Source organism: Mixophyes fleayi, chromosome 11, assembly GCF_038048845.1.
Source record: "Mixophyes fleayi isolate aMixFle1 chromosome 11, aMixFle1.hap1, whole genome shotgun sequence".
In the NCBI taxonomy this organism is placed as follows: domain Eukaryota; kingdom Metazoa; phylum Chordata; class Amphibia; order Anura; family Limnodynastidae; genus Mixophyes; species Mixophyes fleayi.
Genome location: NC_134412.1, coordinates 34645710 through 34664901, shown reverse-complemented (window position 1 = coordinate 34664901; position 19192 = coordinate 34645710). Strand labels below are relative to the sequence as shown.

At 38.2% G+C, this 19192-nt stretch overlaps 1 protein-coding gene across 1 annotated transcript in view; it reads right to left on the bottom strand.

Moving 5' to 3' along the window:
- The window catches only part of CACNG8 (calcium voltage-gated channel auxiliary subunit gamma 8), an 84353-nt gene that overhangs the window by 21395 nt on the left and 43766 nt on the right, over positions 1-19192 (bottom strand). Inside the window, exon 2 of the mRNA XM_075191262.1 lies at positions 13370-13929. Coding sequence (XP_075047363.1) covers positions 13370-13592 — 223 coding nt within the window. The 5' untranslated portion in view covers positions 13593-13929. The remainder of the gene's footprint in view (positions 1-13369; positions 13930-19192) is intronic.

Below are 19192 nucleotides of genomic sequence, written 5' to 3'. Positions count from 1 at the left end.
GTTTTTAAAATGTCAATTTAACTTGTGTTTTATAAGTTGTTATATTCTTGTTGCTTATTTTATATAGCACACTCATACTAGGGTCCATTTTGCAAGAAGGCAATTAACCTGTAAGTTTGGTGGTAAACAGAAGGAACCTGAGCCATTATTTAAAGTATAACTTTGGTCCTTGGCAAAACCATGTTGCACTGTAGGGGATGTAAATTTAAAATGCAGATTTATAGTTGGGGGTAGGGCATGTTCTAGATCGACTTTAAATTTCAGTGTAAAAATAAAGCTATTGAGTATTTGTGTGTTACATGAAAAAACAGCCAGTATTTAACTAATGTGCAAAATAATACATTAATTTACATCCCTTGCACTGTAACATGATTTCTCCAGGAGAAAACTTACTCATTTTTTGCCTTACTTTCCTTAATTAATCAGGCCCAAGGAGAACATAAGGAGAATATGCAAACTACAAACAGATAAGGCCTTGGTTAGATTCCAATCCATGGCTACAGTTCTGTGAGGCTGTAACGCTAACCACAAGGGAATAGACAATAGAAATGGTGTTACTATATTTTATGTTTATTGACATTTTAAAAAACAACCAGTTGCATTTTAGGAATTATACATACAGGAATGATTGCTATATCAAATTTCTGTTTGTTGAGGCTAACATGGTTAAAGAGTGCAAATAGAGCCGAATTTTTTTTTTTGAAGAGAGCCAACAGACATGGGAACTCATGCAGAATGGGACATACGCTAGTTTGCGTAACATATTTTGCATGAACTCACTCTGCACGTGGTCAGAAAGTGGGCCACTTATATTATTATTTTTATTAGTAGTATTATTATTAATATTTCTTTATATAGCACCAGCATATTCTGTAGTGCTTTTGTGCTATATATTTCATTTTGGTCCAGCCACATTGCAAAGGAAGAAAGTGCTTAGTGGGCTATATGATTCAGCCACACATATTGGTCAGGTGGTCAGGAGGTTGACTGGTTATAGAAAGTAAGCATGCAAGTCTTATGTGAACTGTGTAGAGGATTTCTAATAGGGTACCCTAGGGAAGTTAAAAGGGTGGTTGAGGTACTTGAAAAGCTATCCTGAAGAGGTGGATTTTCAGAGAACGCTTGAAGGTTTGAAGATTAGTTTAAAGTCTTGGGTGAGTTAGAGAATTTTACAAAGTGGGTGCAGCCTGAAAAAGAATGAAGCAGGTAATGAGTGTGGATTGAAGAAGCACATCTTGTGAAGAACAGAGGTGTCGATTTGGAAACTTTTTGATACAAGGGTAGATATGTAAGTTGGTGCAGTTTTGTTGATGGCCTGGTATGTTAAAAGAAGTATTTTATATTGCTTTCGGTAAAAACCAGGCAACCAATATAGAGACCAAAAGTATGGATCTGCAGTGGAAGAGCAATATGCAAGGAAAATCAATCTAGCTGCTGCAAGAAGATTAGTAAAGATGATATTGCAATAGTAAATGAGGGAAATGGTAAGTGCCTGAATGAATGTTTTTGCAATGAGTGAGATATATGCGCATTCTGGTAATGTTTCTTATATGTATACAACAGGATTTAGATTTGATGCTGGGAACAAAGTATAGTCAAGGATCACATCTGGGCAACTGAGGGCAGCTTGAGGGGTAGGATTTATTGTCATGTCAACTAGAGATGAGCGCACTCGGATTTCTGAAATCCGAGCCCATCCGAACATTGCGGATCTGAGCCGGATCCGAGACAGATCCGGGTATTCCCGCCAATTGCAAAACTGAAAGCGAGGCTCTGAGTCATAATTCCGCTGTCGGATCTCGCAATACTCGGATCCTATAAATTTCCCGCTAGTCGCCGTCATCTTCACTCGGGCATTGATCAGGGTAGAGGGAGGTTGTGTTAGGTGGTCCTCTGTCCTGCTATATCTCGTGCTGTGCTGTGCTGTTCAGTTCTGTGCTGTGCTGTGCTGTTCAGTTCTGTGCTGTTCTGTGCTGTTCTGTGCTGTGTTCTGCTCAGTCCAGTGGTGCTGTGTCCTGTGCTCTGTCCTTCTGAGTTCAGTGGTGCTGCTGGGTCCTGTGCTGTGTCCTGTTCAGTCCAGTGGTGATGTGTCCTGTGCTCTGCCCTTCTGAGTTCAGTGGTGCTGCTGGGTCCTGTGCTGTGTCCTGTTCAGTCCAGTGGTGCTGTGTCCTGTGCTCTGTCCTTCTAAGGGCATTGTTATTTCCCCATTATTCCCAAATTATAAAAAAATTGCAAAAAAAGTTATAAAAAAAATTACTAAAAAAGTAATTATAAAAAAAATAAAAAAATATCCCAAAACAATCCTGCAGTATAAGTCCATTGGTACTGCTATATTACAAAGTTCACTGATTCTGCAGTATAAGTCCAGTGGTACTGCTATATTACAAAGTTCACTGATTCAGCAGTATAAGTTCAGTGGTACTGATATATTACAAAGTTCACTGATTCAGCAGTATAAGTCCAGTGGTACTGCTATATTACAAAGTTCACTGATTCAGCAGTATAAGTCCAGTGGTACTGCTATATTACAAAGTTCACTGATTCAGCAGTATAAGTCCAATGGTACTGCTATATTACAAAGTTCACTGATTCAGCAGTATAAGTCAAGTGGTACTGCTATATTACAAAGTTCACTGATTCAGCAGTATAAGTCAAGTGGTACTGCTATATTACAAAGTTCACTGATTCAGCAGTATAAGTCCAGTGGTACTGCTATATTACAAAGTTCACTGATTCAGCAGTATAAGTCCAGTGGTACTGATATATTACAAAGTTCACTGATTCAGCAGTATAAGTCCAGTGGTACTGCTATTACAAAGTTCACTGATTCAGAAAAAATGGTGGATGATTATTTTGCTGACACCATCCAAATAGACATGTCAGACAGTCCATATTGTTACTGGCAGGAAAAAAAGCCAGTTTGGAAGCCCCTGTACAAACTGGCTCTATTTTACCTGAGTTGTCCCCCCTCCAGTGTGTACTCGGAAAGAGTTTTTAGTGCAGCGGGGAACCTGGTCAGTGAGCGGCGAAGGAGGTTGCTTCCTCAGAACGTTGAAAAAATGATGTTCATAAAAATGAATTATCAATTCCTCAATCAAGTACAGCACTGCCCTCCAGATAGTACAGAGGGACCTGTGGTTGTGGAGTCCAGCGGGGACGAATTGATAATGTGTGAGGAGGAGGAAGTACACACTGTAAGGGAAGAGGAATCAGAGGTTGAGGATGAGGACGACATCTTGCCTCAGTAGAGCCTGTTTATTTTGTACAGGGAGAGATGAATAGCTTTTTTGGTGTGGGGGCCCAAACAAACCAATCATTTCAGCTACAGTTGTTTGGTAGGCCCTGTCGCTGAAATGATTGGTTTGTTAAAGTGTGCATGTCCTATTTCAATAACATAAGGGTGGGTGGGAGGGCCCAAGGACAATTCCATCTTGCAACTCTTTTATTGCCATTATGGGACCATTCAACAGTCGTTTGCCATGAGCACAAAGTAAAACAAAATTAGAACAAATTCAACAAATTAAACCAAAAGTAAAATGCCCTGTCATAATCAAAAACAAGAGGTATTGACGTGCTTGAACTACTGTAGTGTTTATAAGTTAGAAACACTACACTTGAAAGCTTGAGCCTTTAATAGAAAAAGTCACTCTTCATTGCACGAATATTTGCAACAGCGACAATTTTTGGGTTAACAAAGTCAACAAATAACACTTCGACCCTATCTGTATTTCACATACTTGATGGGATCTCAATGATGAATGCTCTGTACCATGGTCGTCTAAAACAAGAGGTATTGACGTGCTATAACTACTGTAGTTTTTATAAATTATAAACACTACACTTGAAAGTTGGAGGAGGTATTGTGGCTCCGGTACCAAATTGGGTACCGGGGCCACTCCACTATGCAGTCCAGATAGAGGCGTATCAGATTTTAAACAACGTTGACTGTTGCTGCCAAATCATAAATTAATGAAAATGACCTGTCATCGTCAAAAACAAGAGGTATTGACACGCTCAAACTACACCCTGTATATGCTGCAGAGGATGTAGGAGCAGGCAGCTGTGCAGTGGAATTCAGACCATTTGAAGGCAGAGGTATTGTGGCCCGGTACCAAATTGTGTACCGGGACCACTGCACTATGCAGTCCAGAAAGCTACCTCGGTGAAACGTTTTGGACTAAAAACAATATTGTGAGGTGTGAGGTGTTCAGAATAGACTGGGAATTAGTGGAAATGATTGTTATTGAATGTTATTGAGGTTAATAATAGCGTAGGAGTGAAAATAAACCAAAAAACTTGTTTTTAACACTTTTTATGTTTTTTTTTAAAAAAATCTGAATCCAAAACCTTAAATCCGAACCAAAACCTTTCGTCAAGTGTTTTGCGAAACAAATCCGAACCCAAAACCTCAAGCAAATCCGAATCCAAAACACAAAACACGAGACACCAAAAGTGGCCAGTGCACATCCCTAATGTCAACAGAAATAGAAATGTCAAGAACGTAACTTGTGTTGGCTGGTGGGAATGTTATTACTTCTGTTTTTGAAAGGTTGTGTTTGAGAGGACATATAAGATGAAATGGCAGAAAGGACAGTCAGTAACATGGGCCAACACAGATGGTGAGAAATCTCGAGAGGATAGATAAATTTGGATACCAACCGAATGGAGATGATACTGAAATCCAAGAGACCCTACTATTTTTCCAAGAAAAGTGTTATAGATAGTGAAGAGCAGAGAGCTTAAGACTGAGTGTTGTGGTACTTTAACTGATAAAGAAAGTGGAGAGGGGGCGAATCAATGGAAACAAAGACTGAAAGAGTGATGGGATAGGTAGGATGAGAACCAGGATAGGATAGTGTCCTAAAGACCTAGGGATTGGAGCATTTTTATGAGAAGAAAGTAGTCGTGGTGTCAAATGCAGACGAGAAAACCAGGAGATTTGAAAGCTAGTAACGGCTTTTAGATTTAGCAGTGATCAAATCATTGACAGCTATTGTCAGGGCAGTCTCTGTGGAGTGTTGGGAAAGAAAGCCTTGCTGAAGAGGGTTCAATAGGTTGTGTAAGGAAAGAAAGTGTGTGAGGACAGGTAGGAGAGTAGGAAGATAATTAGTGTGGATATTTCATCTTTATTTAGGGGAACAAATGAAGAGAACATGCCAGAGTGTAGGGGAAGAATTGAGCTGAATGTTTGTCGAAGAAGAAGATACCACTTCATGTCAGATCTTATCCACCATGTCCTTGAAATAGGAAGCAAGATCTTGGGCACTGTTAGTAGTCTGAGGGTTTGGGGAGGGAGGGTTAAGAAGAGATTTAAATGTATTTAAAATGCATTTGTGGTTAGGAGTCTAAGAAAAGATGAGAGATCAGAAGTATGTCTGTTTGGCAGTGTCCAGAGCATTTTGATAAGTGATACATAGCAGTGCAGTCATGGCCAAAAGTTTTGAGAATGATAAAAGTATTGGTTTTCACAAAGTTTGCTGCTTCAGTGTTTTTAGACCTTTTTGTCAGATGTTGCTATGGTATACTGAAGTAAATTACAAGCATTTCATAAGTATTAAAGGCTTTTTTTGACAATTACATTAAGTTGTTGCAAAGTGTCAATATTTGCAATGTTGACCCTGTTTTTTGAAGAACTCTGCAATTTGCCCTAGCATGCTGTCAATCAACTTCTGGGCCACATACTGACTGATGGCCACCAATTCTTCCCTAATCAATGCTTGGCGTTTGTCAGCTTTTGTGGGCTTTTTTTTATCCACCCATCTCTTGAGGAGTGACCATAAATACTCAATGGGATTATGGTCTGGGGAGTTTACTTGATATGGACCCAAAATTTCGATGTTTTGATCACTTTTACCTTATGACAAGGTGCTCCATTATGCTGTTAAAGGTATTGTTCATGACCTGTTCTTGGATTGGATGAGAAGTTGCTCTTTGAGGATGTTTTGGTACCATTCATTATTCACGGCTGTGTTCTTATACAAAATTGTGAGTGAGCCCACTTCCTTGACTGAGAAGCAACCCCACACATGAATTGTCTCAGGATGCTTTACTGTTGGCATCACACAGGACTGATAGTAGCACTCACCTTTCCTTCTCCAGACAAAAAGCGTTCTTTCAGATGCCCCAAACAATCTGAAAGGGGATTCACCAGAGAAAATGACTTTACCCTCAGCAGTCCAATCCCTGTACCTGTTGCATAATATCAGACTGTCCCTGATGTTCTTCCTGGAGAGAAGTGGCTTCTTTGCTGGCCTTCTTGACACCAGGCCATCCTCCAAAAGTCTTCGCCTCACTGTGCTTGCAGATGCACTCACACCTGCCTGCTGCCGATCCTGAGCAAGCTGTTCACTGGTAGTGCTCCGATCCCACAGCTGAATCAACTTTAGGAAACAGTTCTGGCGCCTGCTGGAGGTTCTTGGGTGCCCTGAAGCCTTCTCCACAACTATTGAACCTTTCTCCTTGAAGTTCTTGATGATTCGATAAATGGTTGATTTAGGTGTAATCTTAGCAGCAGCAATATCCTTGCCTTTTTGTCCAAAGCAATGATGACTGCACATGTTTCCTTGCAGGTAACCATGGTGAACAGAGGAAGAACAATGATTTCAAGCACCACCCTCCTTTTAATACTTCCAGTCTGCTATTCTAACTGAATCAGCATGACAGAGTGATCTCCAGCCTTGTCCTCGTCAACACTCTCATCTGTGTTAATGATAGAATCACTGACCTGATGTCAGCTGGTTCTTTTGTGGCAGGGCTGAAATGCAGTGGAAATGTTGTTTTTGTGATAAAGTTCATTGCCATGGCAATGAGGGACTTTGAAATTAATTGCAATTCATCTGATCATTCTTTATGACATTCTGGAGTATATGCAAATTTCCATTATAAAAACTGAGGCAGCAGACTTTGTGAAAAATAATATTTGTGTCATTCTCAAAACTTTTGGCCATGACTGTATATGTGAGGAAATCATTAGAGGTATGAGATTTATGTCTATGATGTTCTGTTTTGTGAGAAAGTTTTTGAAGATGTTTTGCGTCTTTGGTGTGCCAGGGCTGACATGGATTGTGAAGAGCAGCTGGAGCCACTTGAACAAGGACTGATTCTAGGGATTGGTTAAGGTGTATTACTGTTAATGAATACAAATAGGAAAAAGGGGGGCAATGTGCACAAAAATGTGTGTTTTAGGGAGAGTGAAGGATGATATTGTTCTATAGATAATCAGGAACAGGCTGGGTTCGGTGGCAGGGGGGCATCTTGCCCCCAGGCCGGTCCAATATTATGCTGCCCTGGGCTGGGTCACCTGCATTTTTTTCCATTAAAATAGGCTGCTGAATCGAGTCTTGCCCCCCGGGTTAAAATTTACCACCCCCCCCCCTGTAGATAATGCCATGAAAGTATAGTAAGAAAGGCAATGTGTGAAACATTGGTATTTAAGAATAAATGGCAAGAAACTGAGGAAAATAAACTTAAGAAATGCAGAGAGAAAAAGAAAATAAACAAGAACTATCAAGCTACAATATCCAGCGAGTTAGAGAGAAGTGCAGTGTCAGGTTGTAGTGTATGTAGCTTATTTATGAATGTCTTCAGATGTTGTGCAATGTTTGCTCATCTGTTTTGATTAACTGTGCATTTCTTAACACTTTTTTAAGAAAACCCACTTAGTCTAGTAAATACCAACACATCACACCCCAAACACGCTTTCCCTTAGAATGAATGCTACAATATAGTTGGGAAGAATTGGTTTTATTCAGACTAGATGAGTCCCAGGCCAGTGTGATAAACTATGCTTCAGTGATCAGCAGCCTAACACAGGTTATAGCAATAGATAAATAATTACGTCTGCCTGCTCCTGGAGAGGCAGGATGAGGAAGGGTATGGACGTTCTAACGTTGGGCCAGTACAGTATAGACACATATATACAAATGTGGCTCATGAAGATCTGCGGGACAAGCACATACACCCTTTATAGGGCAGATGCAAATACTCGCTGACGATGATGTCGTAAATTTTACAAGATGTGTTTGACATATGACAATAATTTATTTCCATTTTGTATAAACCACTGCATCAGCTCCAGGAAGTATAGAATAGGAGCATGATGAAGGCTGAATTAATCATGTGCTTGCAGTATCCATGCTCTGCCATAGACTTTCTGTAATGCGCATTTAGCAAAGGAATCAATGATCTCTATTTTATTTTATTTGTGGATACTTTTCACTGCCACTACCAGAAAGAAGCTCAATAACAATAAAATATCTGTGTTTATGAAACTTCATAGGACATAGATGTCACTAGGCAACATTAGTATAGCCCAAAATCAAGTTACCACTACTGGATAAAAATGGCTGCAATGTGATTAAAAAGTAACTAAGCCCCTGATGATTATTGGCTTTAATACAAAAACATGGAGACAGAGAGCGCATGGAATCTTTATTTGCGTGTCCACCGGGACTCGAGATCTGGCATTTATCGGCAGAAATGCGTGAGTAATCCTGTCAGCCTGGCACTGAACACAAGGATTAAACACTCCATAGTCTGCCCACCTAAGCTAGAGGTCTGAACTTGAATTGTTGCAATATTGCAGATAGCACTTCTCCCCAAATCCCCTTTATTATAATACGCTCAGACTATGTTTGCCATGGATGAAACAGTGCACTTAGAATCAATATATTAGTTTCATTAGAGGAGTATATTAGACCATACTGCAGACAAGGAATTGTACTTTCCCATTTTAATTGTTATCCCATTGTAGTGACCCCAGTCAACATTGAATAATAACAAGGTACCTGAGATCATTGGTGTGCACGTCTTCACATTGTGTTTTCAGCTGTACCAGTAATTTTAGCCAGTTTAGGGTGTGTGCCTGTAGGTATAAGTGTGTATACTGCACATATGAGGAACAGCCTAAACAGACTTAAGTGACTGTCAGGCATTGTGAAGTTCTTATTACTGTATCACCATTGGTTACATTACTGTATATTAAACTGTGAATTATTATTATTATGGAATCTCACATCTTTAAGGCTCAAGACACTTCACACTATGTCGCAGTTAATCGTCTTCCGAATGCTTTTTGTTTTGGTGTCACTATTAATCTGTGTAAGCCAATATCACTGCTACTAAGGAACCAGTATTTATTTCTATAAATCTTTTCATTGAGTCACTGCCATTAAATGGTATTGTTTGCTAATAAATGTGCCAGTTGACGTTTCCCACAGTTCAGTATTGTGCCAATTAATAACCACAAGTTGTTGTCCTCGAGTTAAGCCCTGGTAGGATTCATGAAAAATTTACAATTCCCAGGAACCAAAGTTAGATGTGGGTGGAGGCACTGCGGCAGAGATGAGATGAGATTTAACTATGCCCACACGCCTACTAAAACCATTATATCCCCAGGAAGTGCCAGTAGTTACATTTAAAATATGGTTAACCTCATACTCCTTTTGCTGGTCAACTGCTAAAGAGGAAGGAGGATCACTTCTAGATGTAAACTAATTCAGTATCAACAGTTTGAGTAAGGAAATTGGAACAAATTGGAGACAGGTAATGAGGCCGGTAAATTCAGCCTGAAAGCCAGTGGATTAATTTTTTTTAGGATTTTGAAAGGTCCAATAAAACATGGTGCAAACTTCATACTGGGTGCTTATAAGCACAGGTTCCTGGTGGATAGCCACAATTTGTGCCCTGGAACTAAACTAGGAACTGTGCATCCTTTTTTGTCAGCCGCAGATTTGTAGCGAGATGAAGCTGTCAGTAAATTTGTTTTTACTTGGGTCCAGGAACCTCTGGTCTGGGTATTGAGAAGAGTACTGGAAGAGGATGACAACCATATAGAATGAAAATATGGGACATAGACATCCCTTCACGAGTGTGATTATTATGAGCAAACTGAGCCCAAGGTAGCAATTCAACCCAGATGTCTTGACTTGCGGAAATTTACATCCTAATGAATGTCTCCAGGTCTTGGTTCACCTTCTATGACTGCCCATTTGACTGTGTGTGATATGCCGTTGAAATTTTTAATTTGATGTCAAAGTTCTTGCAGAAAGATCTCCATAATTTGGATACAAATTGCACCTCTTGATCAGATTTAAACTCTTGTGGGCATTCACGCAGTCTGGATATTTCTTTGACAAAGAGATCAGCTAAAACGGAAGCAGCAGGAAGCCCCTTCAAGAGAACAAAGTGGGCCATGTTCACAAATTTATCAACCATCACCCTTTGCTGGGGAGTAGATCGGAGACAAAATCCATCAAAATGTGTATCTAAGGCTTGTCTGGAACTGATAGAGAATGTAAAGGACCAAGAGATTTTTGATGTGGAGTTTTATGTTGAGCACAAGTGAAACAGGCTGTAAAAAACTCCTTACCAGCTCGAGATAGAGTAGGCCACAAATATTTTCTGGAAATTAGATCCTGTGTCTTTTTATCTCTTGCACGGCCTGCGAACCAAGAGACAGGAACCCATTGTAACAGACTGGGATGAAGTCTAGGAAAAACAAATGATTTCTCCCTGGAAGTGGATTTGCTGGAGAAATAGTAAGTAACAGCAATGATACAGTTAGGACCAATGATGGTATGACCCTCCAAAGATGATTCCAGATCTGAGTAATTGAAAGAGCGAGATAAGGCATTATCCTTCAAGTTCTTGGAACCTGGATAAAAAGTAAAAATTAAATTGAAACGGAAGAAGAAAAGGGACCATCTTGTTTGGCGGAGATTAAGACATTGAGCCGTTTGTAGGTACAGAAGATTTTTATGGTGTGTATAGATGGTCACATGGAAGGAGGCACCCTACGAAGATGTCTCCACTCTTTGAGTGTAAGCTTAATGGAAAAAGTTTCCTATCTCAAATAGTATAATTCTTATCTGAAGATTGCAGCTTTCGTGAAAAAAATTCACATGGATGGAGTTTCCCCAAAGATGCACGTTGGGCCTGCACTGCCCCTACTCTAATTGCTGAGGAGTCTACCTCCTAGAAGAAAGGAGAAGATATATCTGGTTGACAGAGAAAGGGTGCAGACATGAAGGCTTGCTTCAGTGCGCAAAAGGCTTCAGTGGCTTCAAGTGACCATATCTTAGGGTTAGCAGTCTTCCAAGTCAAATCAGTAATGGATGCTACTACCGAGAAATAACCTTTAATGAATTGACCATACTGGTTGGCGAACACTATAAGAAGCACTGTATGACCTTAAGAACAGTTGTTTGTGGCCATTACTGAATAGCCTCTCCTTTCATGGGATCCATCTGGAGACCAGACCTGGAAACAATAAATCCTAGGAATGGTAGTTGTTGTTGTTCAAACATACACTTTTCTAATTTGCAATAGAGATGACGAGTGTGAAGTCGGTTAAATACTTTTGACACGTATTCCCTGTGAGGCTTAATATTGGACAAGATTAGGATGTCATCGGGATGTACTACGGCAAACAGATATAAAACATCTTGTAGAATTTAATTTAAAATAAATTTAAATGCCCGTCCCTGGTATTGAATGCAGTCTTCCACACGTCTCCCTCTTTAATGTGAATGAGTTTGTAGGCACTTTGCAGACTTAGCTTAGAAAAAAGTAAGCATCTTGGTTTTAAAATGGTAATAGGCAGACCTCATGCCTGTATAATAGTATACAGATGCGGGGTCTTAATATTGCCACTTTAAAACCGTAATTTTCACTCTGTCTATGCTAAGTAACGTAATTTCCTACTGTACCTGTTAAGCCCATTCAGAGATTACCGTGCCCAGTCATTGAAACCTTTGGAAAAATGTACTATTTGTTATATAGTAAGTTGTGTTTTTAGTATTATTGCCCTTATAACAATTGTTATTATCGCTTCGTTTAAAAGTATGTCGGCTTTCCCATAGCCGCTAACCCATACCCAACCCCTATAAACATGCTACTATTTATTTCTACTTAATATTTTTCTCAATGGTGGTTGTGCACTGAAATTCAAATTTCAATGCATTGGCTTTATGTTTTAATATCTCCTCTCCCACCAAGATATTTGGAGACAATCTTCACAATTGAGTTGATTAAGCATTAAGCCCACCCTGAAATAACTACGGTGCACTTTTTAAGATGTTGGATGATAAATATTTATCTCTGTACTGTACTGTATTTGTCATGTGTCAGTCATGAGAGAAAATTATTATTTTACTTTAAGTTCCTGCTCATACCATTTTCAAAATATACTACATGTAGTCTTGTGAGACACCTAATTTCACTGGTATGTTTTCTAGTAGATTATAAGCAAAATATCAATTTGTACCCTTAAAAAGATCAAGTCAGAAGTATACTTGTTTCCAAGGACCATCTTTTAGCACTGCCTGATCCTCTATGATGTCCTTTTACTTGCCTTTGGTAAAAGTGTTTAAAACCCAATGGATATTAGTAATTTAAGTGTTCTCTGTCACAAAGTGGTCCATTGCTGTTAACTGGCAGATAAGAACCACAGTCTTTGGACCTGATTCATTAAGGAAAGGAAAGCAAAAAAAATTTGTAACTTTGCACCTTGGCAAAACCATGTTGCATTGGAGGGGGAAGTAAATTTAAAATGTAAGGACAGATTTATAATTGGGGTAGGGCATGTCCTAGATCAACTTTTAATGACTGTGTAAAAGTAAAGCTATTAAGTATTTGCGTCCTACATGAGCAAACAGCCAGTATTATCCTTATGGTCAAAATAATTAACTTATTTGCACCCCTTGCATTGTAACATGGTTTTGCCAAGGTTCAACGTTACTCATTTTTTTTTGCTTTACTTTCCTTAATGAATCAGGCCCATTATGTTATACTTATTCTTCTCATGCTTTTAACTTAATAATAAGTTTTTGTACAAATCTTAATACATTTTTCAAGCACAATGCCCTTCCGGCAATGCCCACTTTGTATTTACACTTTCTTTCACTTCCCTTTGTTTTATTTGAATGATAAAAATTAGATTATTTAAAATAAAACTTAGAAATTATTGTGTGATTTTACATTTTAGTCATATATCTTTTATAACATAACTTAATTTATTAGAATACTGTAACTGGAACATTCAAAATTGTCTGGACCACTGGATTAAACTCCTACAATCTGTGCCTTTGTAACAAGATCAGTACAGACAATTGGATAAAATAGAGCCTGTTCTTATTCACAGTAACAAAATAGATATAGCTAATATAAATCCAGAGCCATATAAGATGGAAGGCACATGCACAAACATAACATGCGCACAACAGTTAAGCCATTATGCTCATATATCAATTCGCAAGCGGCAAGCCTAAACTTTTCAGATTTCAGAAGAGTATTTTGAGCCTATGACACTTTTTGAAGAGCATTAAAACAAACACATTCAAAACATGAAAATAACAAAAAATAATATTACCTTCTAAACAACAAATTCTCCAGAGGCCAGAATGTGTCAGCCCTCCAGGGTCTTTCTTGTCTTTCTGAGGGGTTTCCTCACTTGATATATTAGTCGTGTTGCAAATGAAGGCCCTGGCATAGAGCCAGTAATCTGTTCCTATTGCGATTGTCATGAGCCCGAATGCAGCAAAAGCTCCCACAGTGGTCATAAGAATCTGAACCCCTTTCTCACACCACACCATTCTGCCTTCATTCCACCTCTTCCACGACTCCAGGGTGACAGGTTGGGGGGGGATTTCTAATTCACAAAAAAATGACTGTTGATTAGAAGAAGCCCAGTGTCTTCTTCGGTTGGCGTTGTGCTCTTTGGTTGCAACTACCTTCTCCCTGCCTTCTTTCTTCCAGTGGCCTTTGACGTCAGCAGCAGCTCAAGTGCTTTTGCCAGAGGACAATGGAAGCCACTGAATCGATCAGGACTATCTTTTCAACAAACCTCAAGTTGTGTTCCATTGACTGTCTAGGTTCAGCTCCGTATGTTCAGTGTCAATTGTTTAGGGATTCCTTTAGCATCACAAGGACCTGTGTAAAACATGGAGACAAGTATGACATTTTTTTTGCAGGTCAATGCAACATGTATGATAGATATATATTTTACTATTTTATGTACAGAGATATGCCCACTTTATTTTACACACAGCAATCATATTTGTAATTCAGTCTTTATAGAAGAGAAGCAAATAAATTATTTAATAAAATATTTAGTAAAACATTAAATATTTTAAGCTATAAAAGAGCAGAATCTTACAATTTGGCTTCAAATAGTGTCTGTACATTTTTATAGTTTCCAATATATTGCATAGAACAACTTAATAAATATTGTTAAGGAGAAAGATGTTCTTAAATATATGCCCAGTAAAAAGTTTATAAGCAACAATATTGCTTTCTGTGAGAATATATGCCATACGGCTTATTAGGAATATATGTGACTGCTGTAAGACAAAGGAAAATTAAGTCTGCTCAAACAAGAGGAACGAATAGATCAAGAGTCTGATGCTGGTACATGTCGCACTTTGCATCCAAATTGCTACTTTAGAGTTCAGTACTAATTAGCAAGGTACATTGGATTTTCAATAAAGTGAAAGCAGCGTAACCTATCTTTCACCATTATTTTAAACATGTCTTTTTTAGACACACTTAACAACTACTTGAATTCAAAGCTGCGCACTTGGTGTTTGGTGTTCTTGTCAAATGTGACACCAGAAAATGTTCGGTCTGAAATGTTCCTGATAAATCTGGTTGGTAGGCTGATTGCAAGCACTATATCTTACCATTCACATTTGATAGGGCACAGAAAACTGTCAATAGGACAACTGGGGGTGATTACAAACTATGTTAATTATAGTGCTGTATAAAGGCCTAGTAATGCTGGAGCTAAATGTGATAGTGGATCTATGACACACCTATACATGGTTTGTATGGTTCTGAAAGTTTCTTACTAAATTGTAGGCCTGGTTTGCAGCCAATGAAATGCAAAATTAATTAACATTTCAAAGTGCTACCATCAATTAAAATGCAGCCTCATCTAATGACCACTTTACAGGTCAGAGCTCCATCTAATGTTCAGTGTGCCATGAAAAGATGTGACTTAACAATACCCTAGGAGGAACATTTGATCTGGCAGTATATGTTCCTTTCTGTGTTTTTCTTTCTTTAAATTGCTCAGCCAATCACAGATAAGAGACTGCTCCTGTATGGCTGCCCAGCCTTTAAGTAGGTGGGCTCACCGGAGATTAACACATTTTGCATCAGGCGCAACTTAGGAGCAGACCTTTCTGTCCATTGGTTTTCTTTATTTAATTTGAGAAGATTTTGAGTAAGTATTTATTAGGGGAAAAAAAATATATTTCTAAATTATGGGGGCAATACTAATTTATTTATTAAGATGGTTGTATACATTTATTCTTCAATACCGGGAGCATTACTACTTATTTTATATTTACGGGGGCACTATTAACTATTTTATTGAATTGGGGCACTATTACGTATTTTATTTGATCCATGACAACTACTACTTACTTTTCTGAACTACTATTTATTTGCTTTAGATGGACACACTAATATTAATTTTATTACAAATGGTGGCATGAGTAGTGAATTACCCTGGTACCCGCTGGCCAGGGGTATCAGGAGGGGACCGGGTTGATCATCTCTAATTAAGGGGGCCCAATTATTTTTATTTGATTTTATGTTTGTTTTATTTTCTTTCTAAATACAATAGCGTATTTGTTTGAATAGAAAAATAATTGTACATGTCTAATATTAGTAAATAGTTATAATAAAGTTTAATGGAAGAATATTACCATCATTATTTATAGTAGTATATTTATTATTTACAATATTTAGATTAGGTAGTGGAATAGTATCTATTTTTAAAAGAGTTGATTAGATAATTTAATACTATAAAACCAATTTATTCCTTGTGATTATCCCTACATCAATCCCGTCCAAGTCCTTAGCCTGGACCCTGCTAATAAAGATAATATATTTAAAAGTATATCTTTAAAAGTGCCCCATTATTTAGGGTCTTGTCCTGTTGGAGGTCCCTATCTCTGCATCAAGTTTGGGAAACCTTTCTCTCCAGAAGTAGTGAGGAAGCAGTCTCCACTAACAACTACCCGGCAAGAGAAGCATATATTTAAATGCTAAAGACCATAAATATACAATTGTCATAAGTTCAATTATTATTCATATTGTTCATATTTTAAATATAATACTGAGTACATATCTATTCTATGGATTGTAAGCCTTATTAGTAGACCTCTAAATGCCTCTAAAAGGGTGTTTCTGTGACATAACAGATTAATAAAATTTGACTACAGACTACCGAAAATGTAAAACGTGAAAACTTCTGGTTATGTCTTTAACGTCTTTATTAGAAGAGGAAATGAGTATGTGACAGATAACAAGTTTCTAACCATCAAAATGTGCTAGGTTCCTTTGACTGTATAACCACATATGACATATTATTCTCTGTCCATTCACCATGCCTTAGACTTTAACCTTGTAACAAGATCTATATAACCTGTATAACTGAATAGTTCAGAGAACATCCCGTAGTGCTAAAAGGAATCTTCAAGCATACAAGGTTCTTTCCTCTTTATCACTTCACCTTCTAATAAAAGTGCCTCTGATAACTTATTCTACATATAACCATGACATACTAAAAAGTCAAAACTATGTGCTAAAAATATATAAAAATATATAAACAAAAGTTTCAGTGTCACAATACAAGCTGACCAGTATAACAGTGGTGTGAGTTTTTTGGGGGGGCAGCGATTAGCGGCACCTTGAAAAAACTAATTAAAAAACCCTCTGTTAATGTTAAAAGCTCTGCTATTCTACAATGTAGTTTAGAGAATGTACTAGGCCTAAAACTGGGCTTGATTAATATTTATATATTATACTTGTGTGTATACTATATGTATGCTATTTATATGTCAACATGTGATATTTCCAAAGTAAGAGTAGTCCAGGAGAATCCTGTGTTTTCCCTTGATAGCTCCCAGTCTACTACACTGTTTACACATAGTCCTTACATAAAACGTTTCTTTCCCTAGATAATTATCGTAACTTTAATAAATTCTATAAGTATTGTGTTTAAGTGAATGCAAGCCTTAAAATCCAAATACAAGGATTCTAATAGAAGCATACGTAATAAAGCTGTTTTGCGGCATTATTTTGCCATTCACCATATCAACATTTCTTTGCTGACAAAATGACAATTATAAATAAGATTTAGAGTCATAAAATTAAGAATTTGAAAGCCAATATAAGACTAATGATGTTGATAAATAGTGGCAACATTTTCTGAAGTGTTGTTGTCTTCCTTAGTAGGAATCTGCCTACTAATGTGAATGATTCATGTATATGTACAGGATAGTTAGTGTTTGCATTACTACAGTTTCCAGTACATGTTGATTTGAAGGCTAAAAACTTTTAGACATATGTACTGACAAAACGGGATGCAACAGGCCTTCAATGGTTAACTGTTTTTTGAAAAAGATCAAATATAAATATTATAGATGATAAACTGACTAGATGGCCAAGTACACATTCTAAAGATGACAATACTGGCTGACAAGAGATCCCAGACTGACAGTCACTGTTTTGTTTACCACCATTGCCATTATAGGTGAGAGGTGTCTTTTCTGATGTTTAAGTTAATGACTCTGTGGTTGCTCATGGTCAGTGGCGGATCCAGGGGGGGGGCGATCGGGGTGATCGCCCCCCCTAGCAGACACTTGCTGCCGACGGCTGCACAGTATGTGCAGGTCCGTCCAGCCGTGACAGGCAGGGACAGTGTGCTGCCCGGCTGCTCTGACTGTGTTTAAAACACAATCAGAGCAGCCGGGCAGCACACTATCCCTGCCTGTCATGGCTGGACGGACCTGCACATAGTGTGAAGCCGTCGGCAGCCTAAGATGCGAGAAAGGGGCGGGGGCTAAATCGCCCCCCCCCCCCCCCCCTAAATCGCCCCGGGTACAGCATTTTTCTAGATCCGCCCCTGCTCATGGTACAGGTTCCCCAGACATTTCATTCACTCTTTGTAAGTAGTACTCTGTAGATGTAAGGGTTCCACTACTTGGCAAGTCCTCATTCACAAAAGGAAAAGACTGGTGAAGTTATTTGTTTTAAAGATGCATTGCCATATTTATTGTTCAGAACATGTAGAAAAAACTAAATGTTTTAAGCACGATTGGTATGGATTCAAACTATCTATGCATTACCCAAATATACACACATTAAGGCATTTCTGTGTTTGATGTGTGTACAAATTAAACCTGGTTACATACTTTATAATTTTCAATACTTTTTTTTATTTGCACCACAATTTCTTTTTTCTAGATAAGTTTTGTTGTATTTTTTTTTACTTTGATTTGCTACTTTGAATATTGGCATTCTAGGTCAATTGGCTGATATCAAATTGACCCTAGTGTGTGTGTGTGTGGGTGTGTGGGTATGTTAGGGAATTTAGACTGTAAGCTCCATTGGGGCAGGGACTGATGTGAGTGACAAATATTCTCTGTACAGCGCTGCGGAATTAGTGGCGTTATATAAATAAATTGATGATGATGATGATGAGACTTTATGGTCTGACTGTTTTAAAATACAGGCCTTTGTGTGGAGCCAAGAATGGGTAATTGCAGTAATTTATAGAAACTACAGAAAAGATAATGTGTATAAATTATACGTACAGAAAACATATTGTAAACAATGTACATATAAGAGAGAAATGTCAGGAAAAAGCTGGACACATTCTAAGCACCAAAAATGCATATAATGCCATCCAGAATGATTCTGAGTATTATGCAGATATGAATTATGTATCTTATCAGAACACTACGCTGTGTGGTATGTAACCTTAACTTTAACAAAATTAATTACCTGTAAAAATGCTATGTGTACAATGACTTGATGGAGAATCAAATTATCATTGCGGCGGAAATCCATTAGCAGCCATTATAACAGTCCTTAGAAAATATTGAGACTTATGCATTTCTCATTAGAATGAGAAGAGTAAAGATTTTCAGATAGGAAGCTGTTCCGTCCCTGAATATGTGTGATCCCTTCAGAACCACAGTGTACTTTTCACTATGGCATATTTAAGAGTCTATATTGAGCCTGTTTTTGCAGTGGTTGAATGATGTGAGCAGAGGAGGTAGGAGAAAGAGGCATGGGATGTTGGAGGAGAAAAGATAAAAAACACTGCAGCTCCAGTGGCTCTTGTAGCCAGTAGGTACAGAGCCCCACCATTCATTCATTTTTTTTTATTTACTGGACA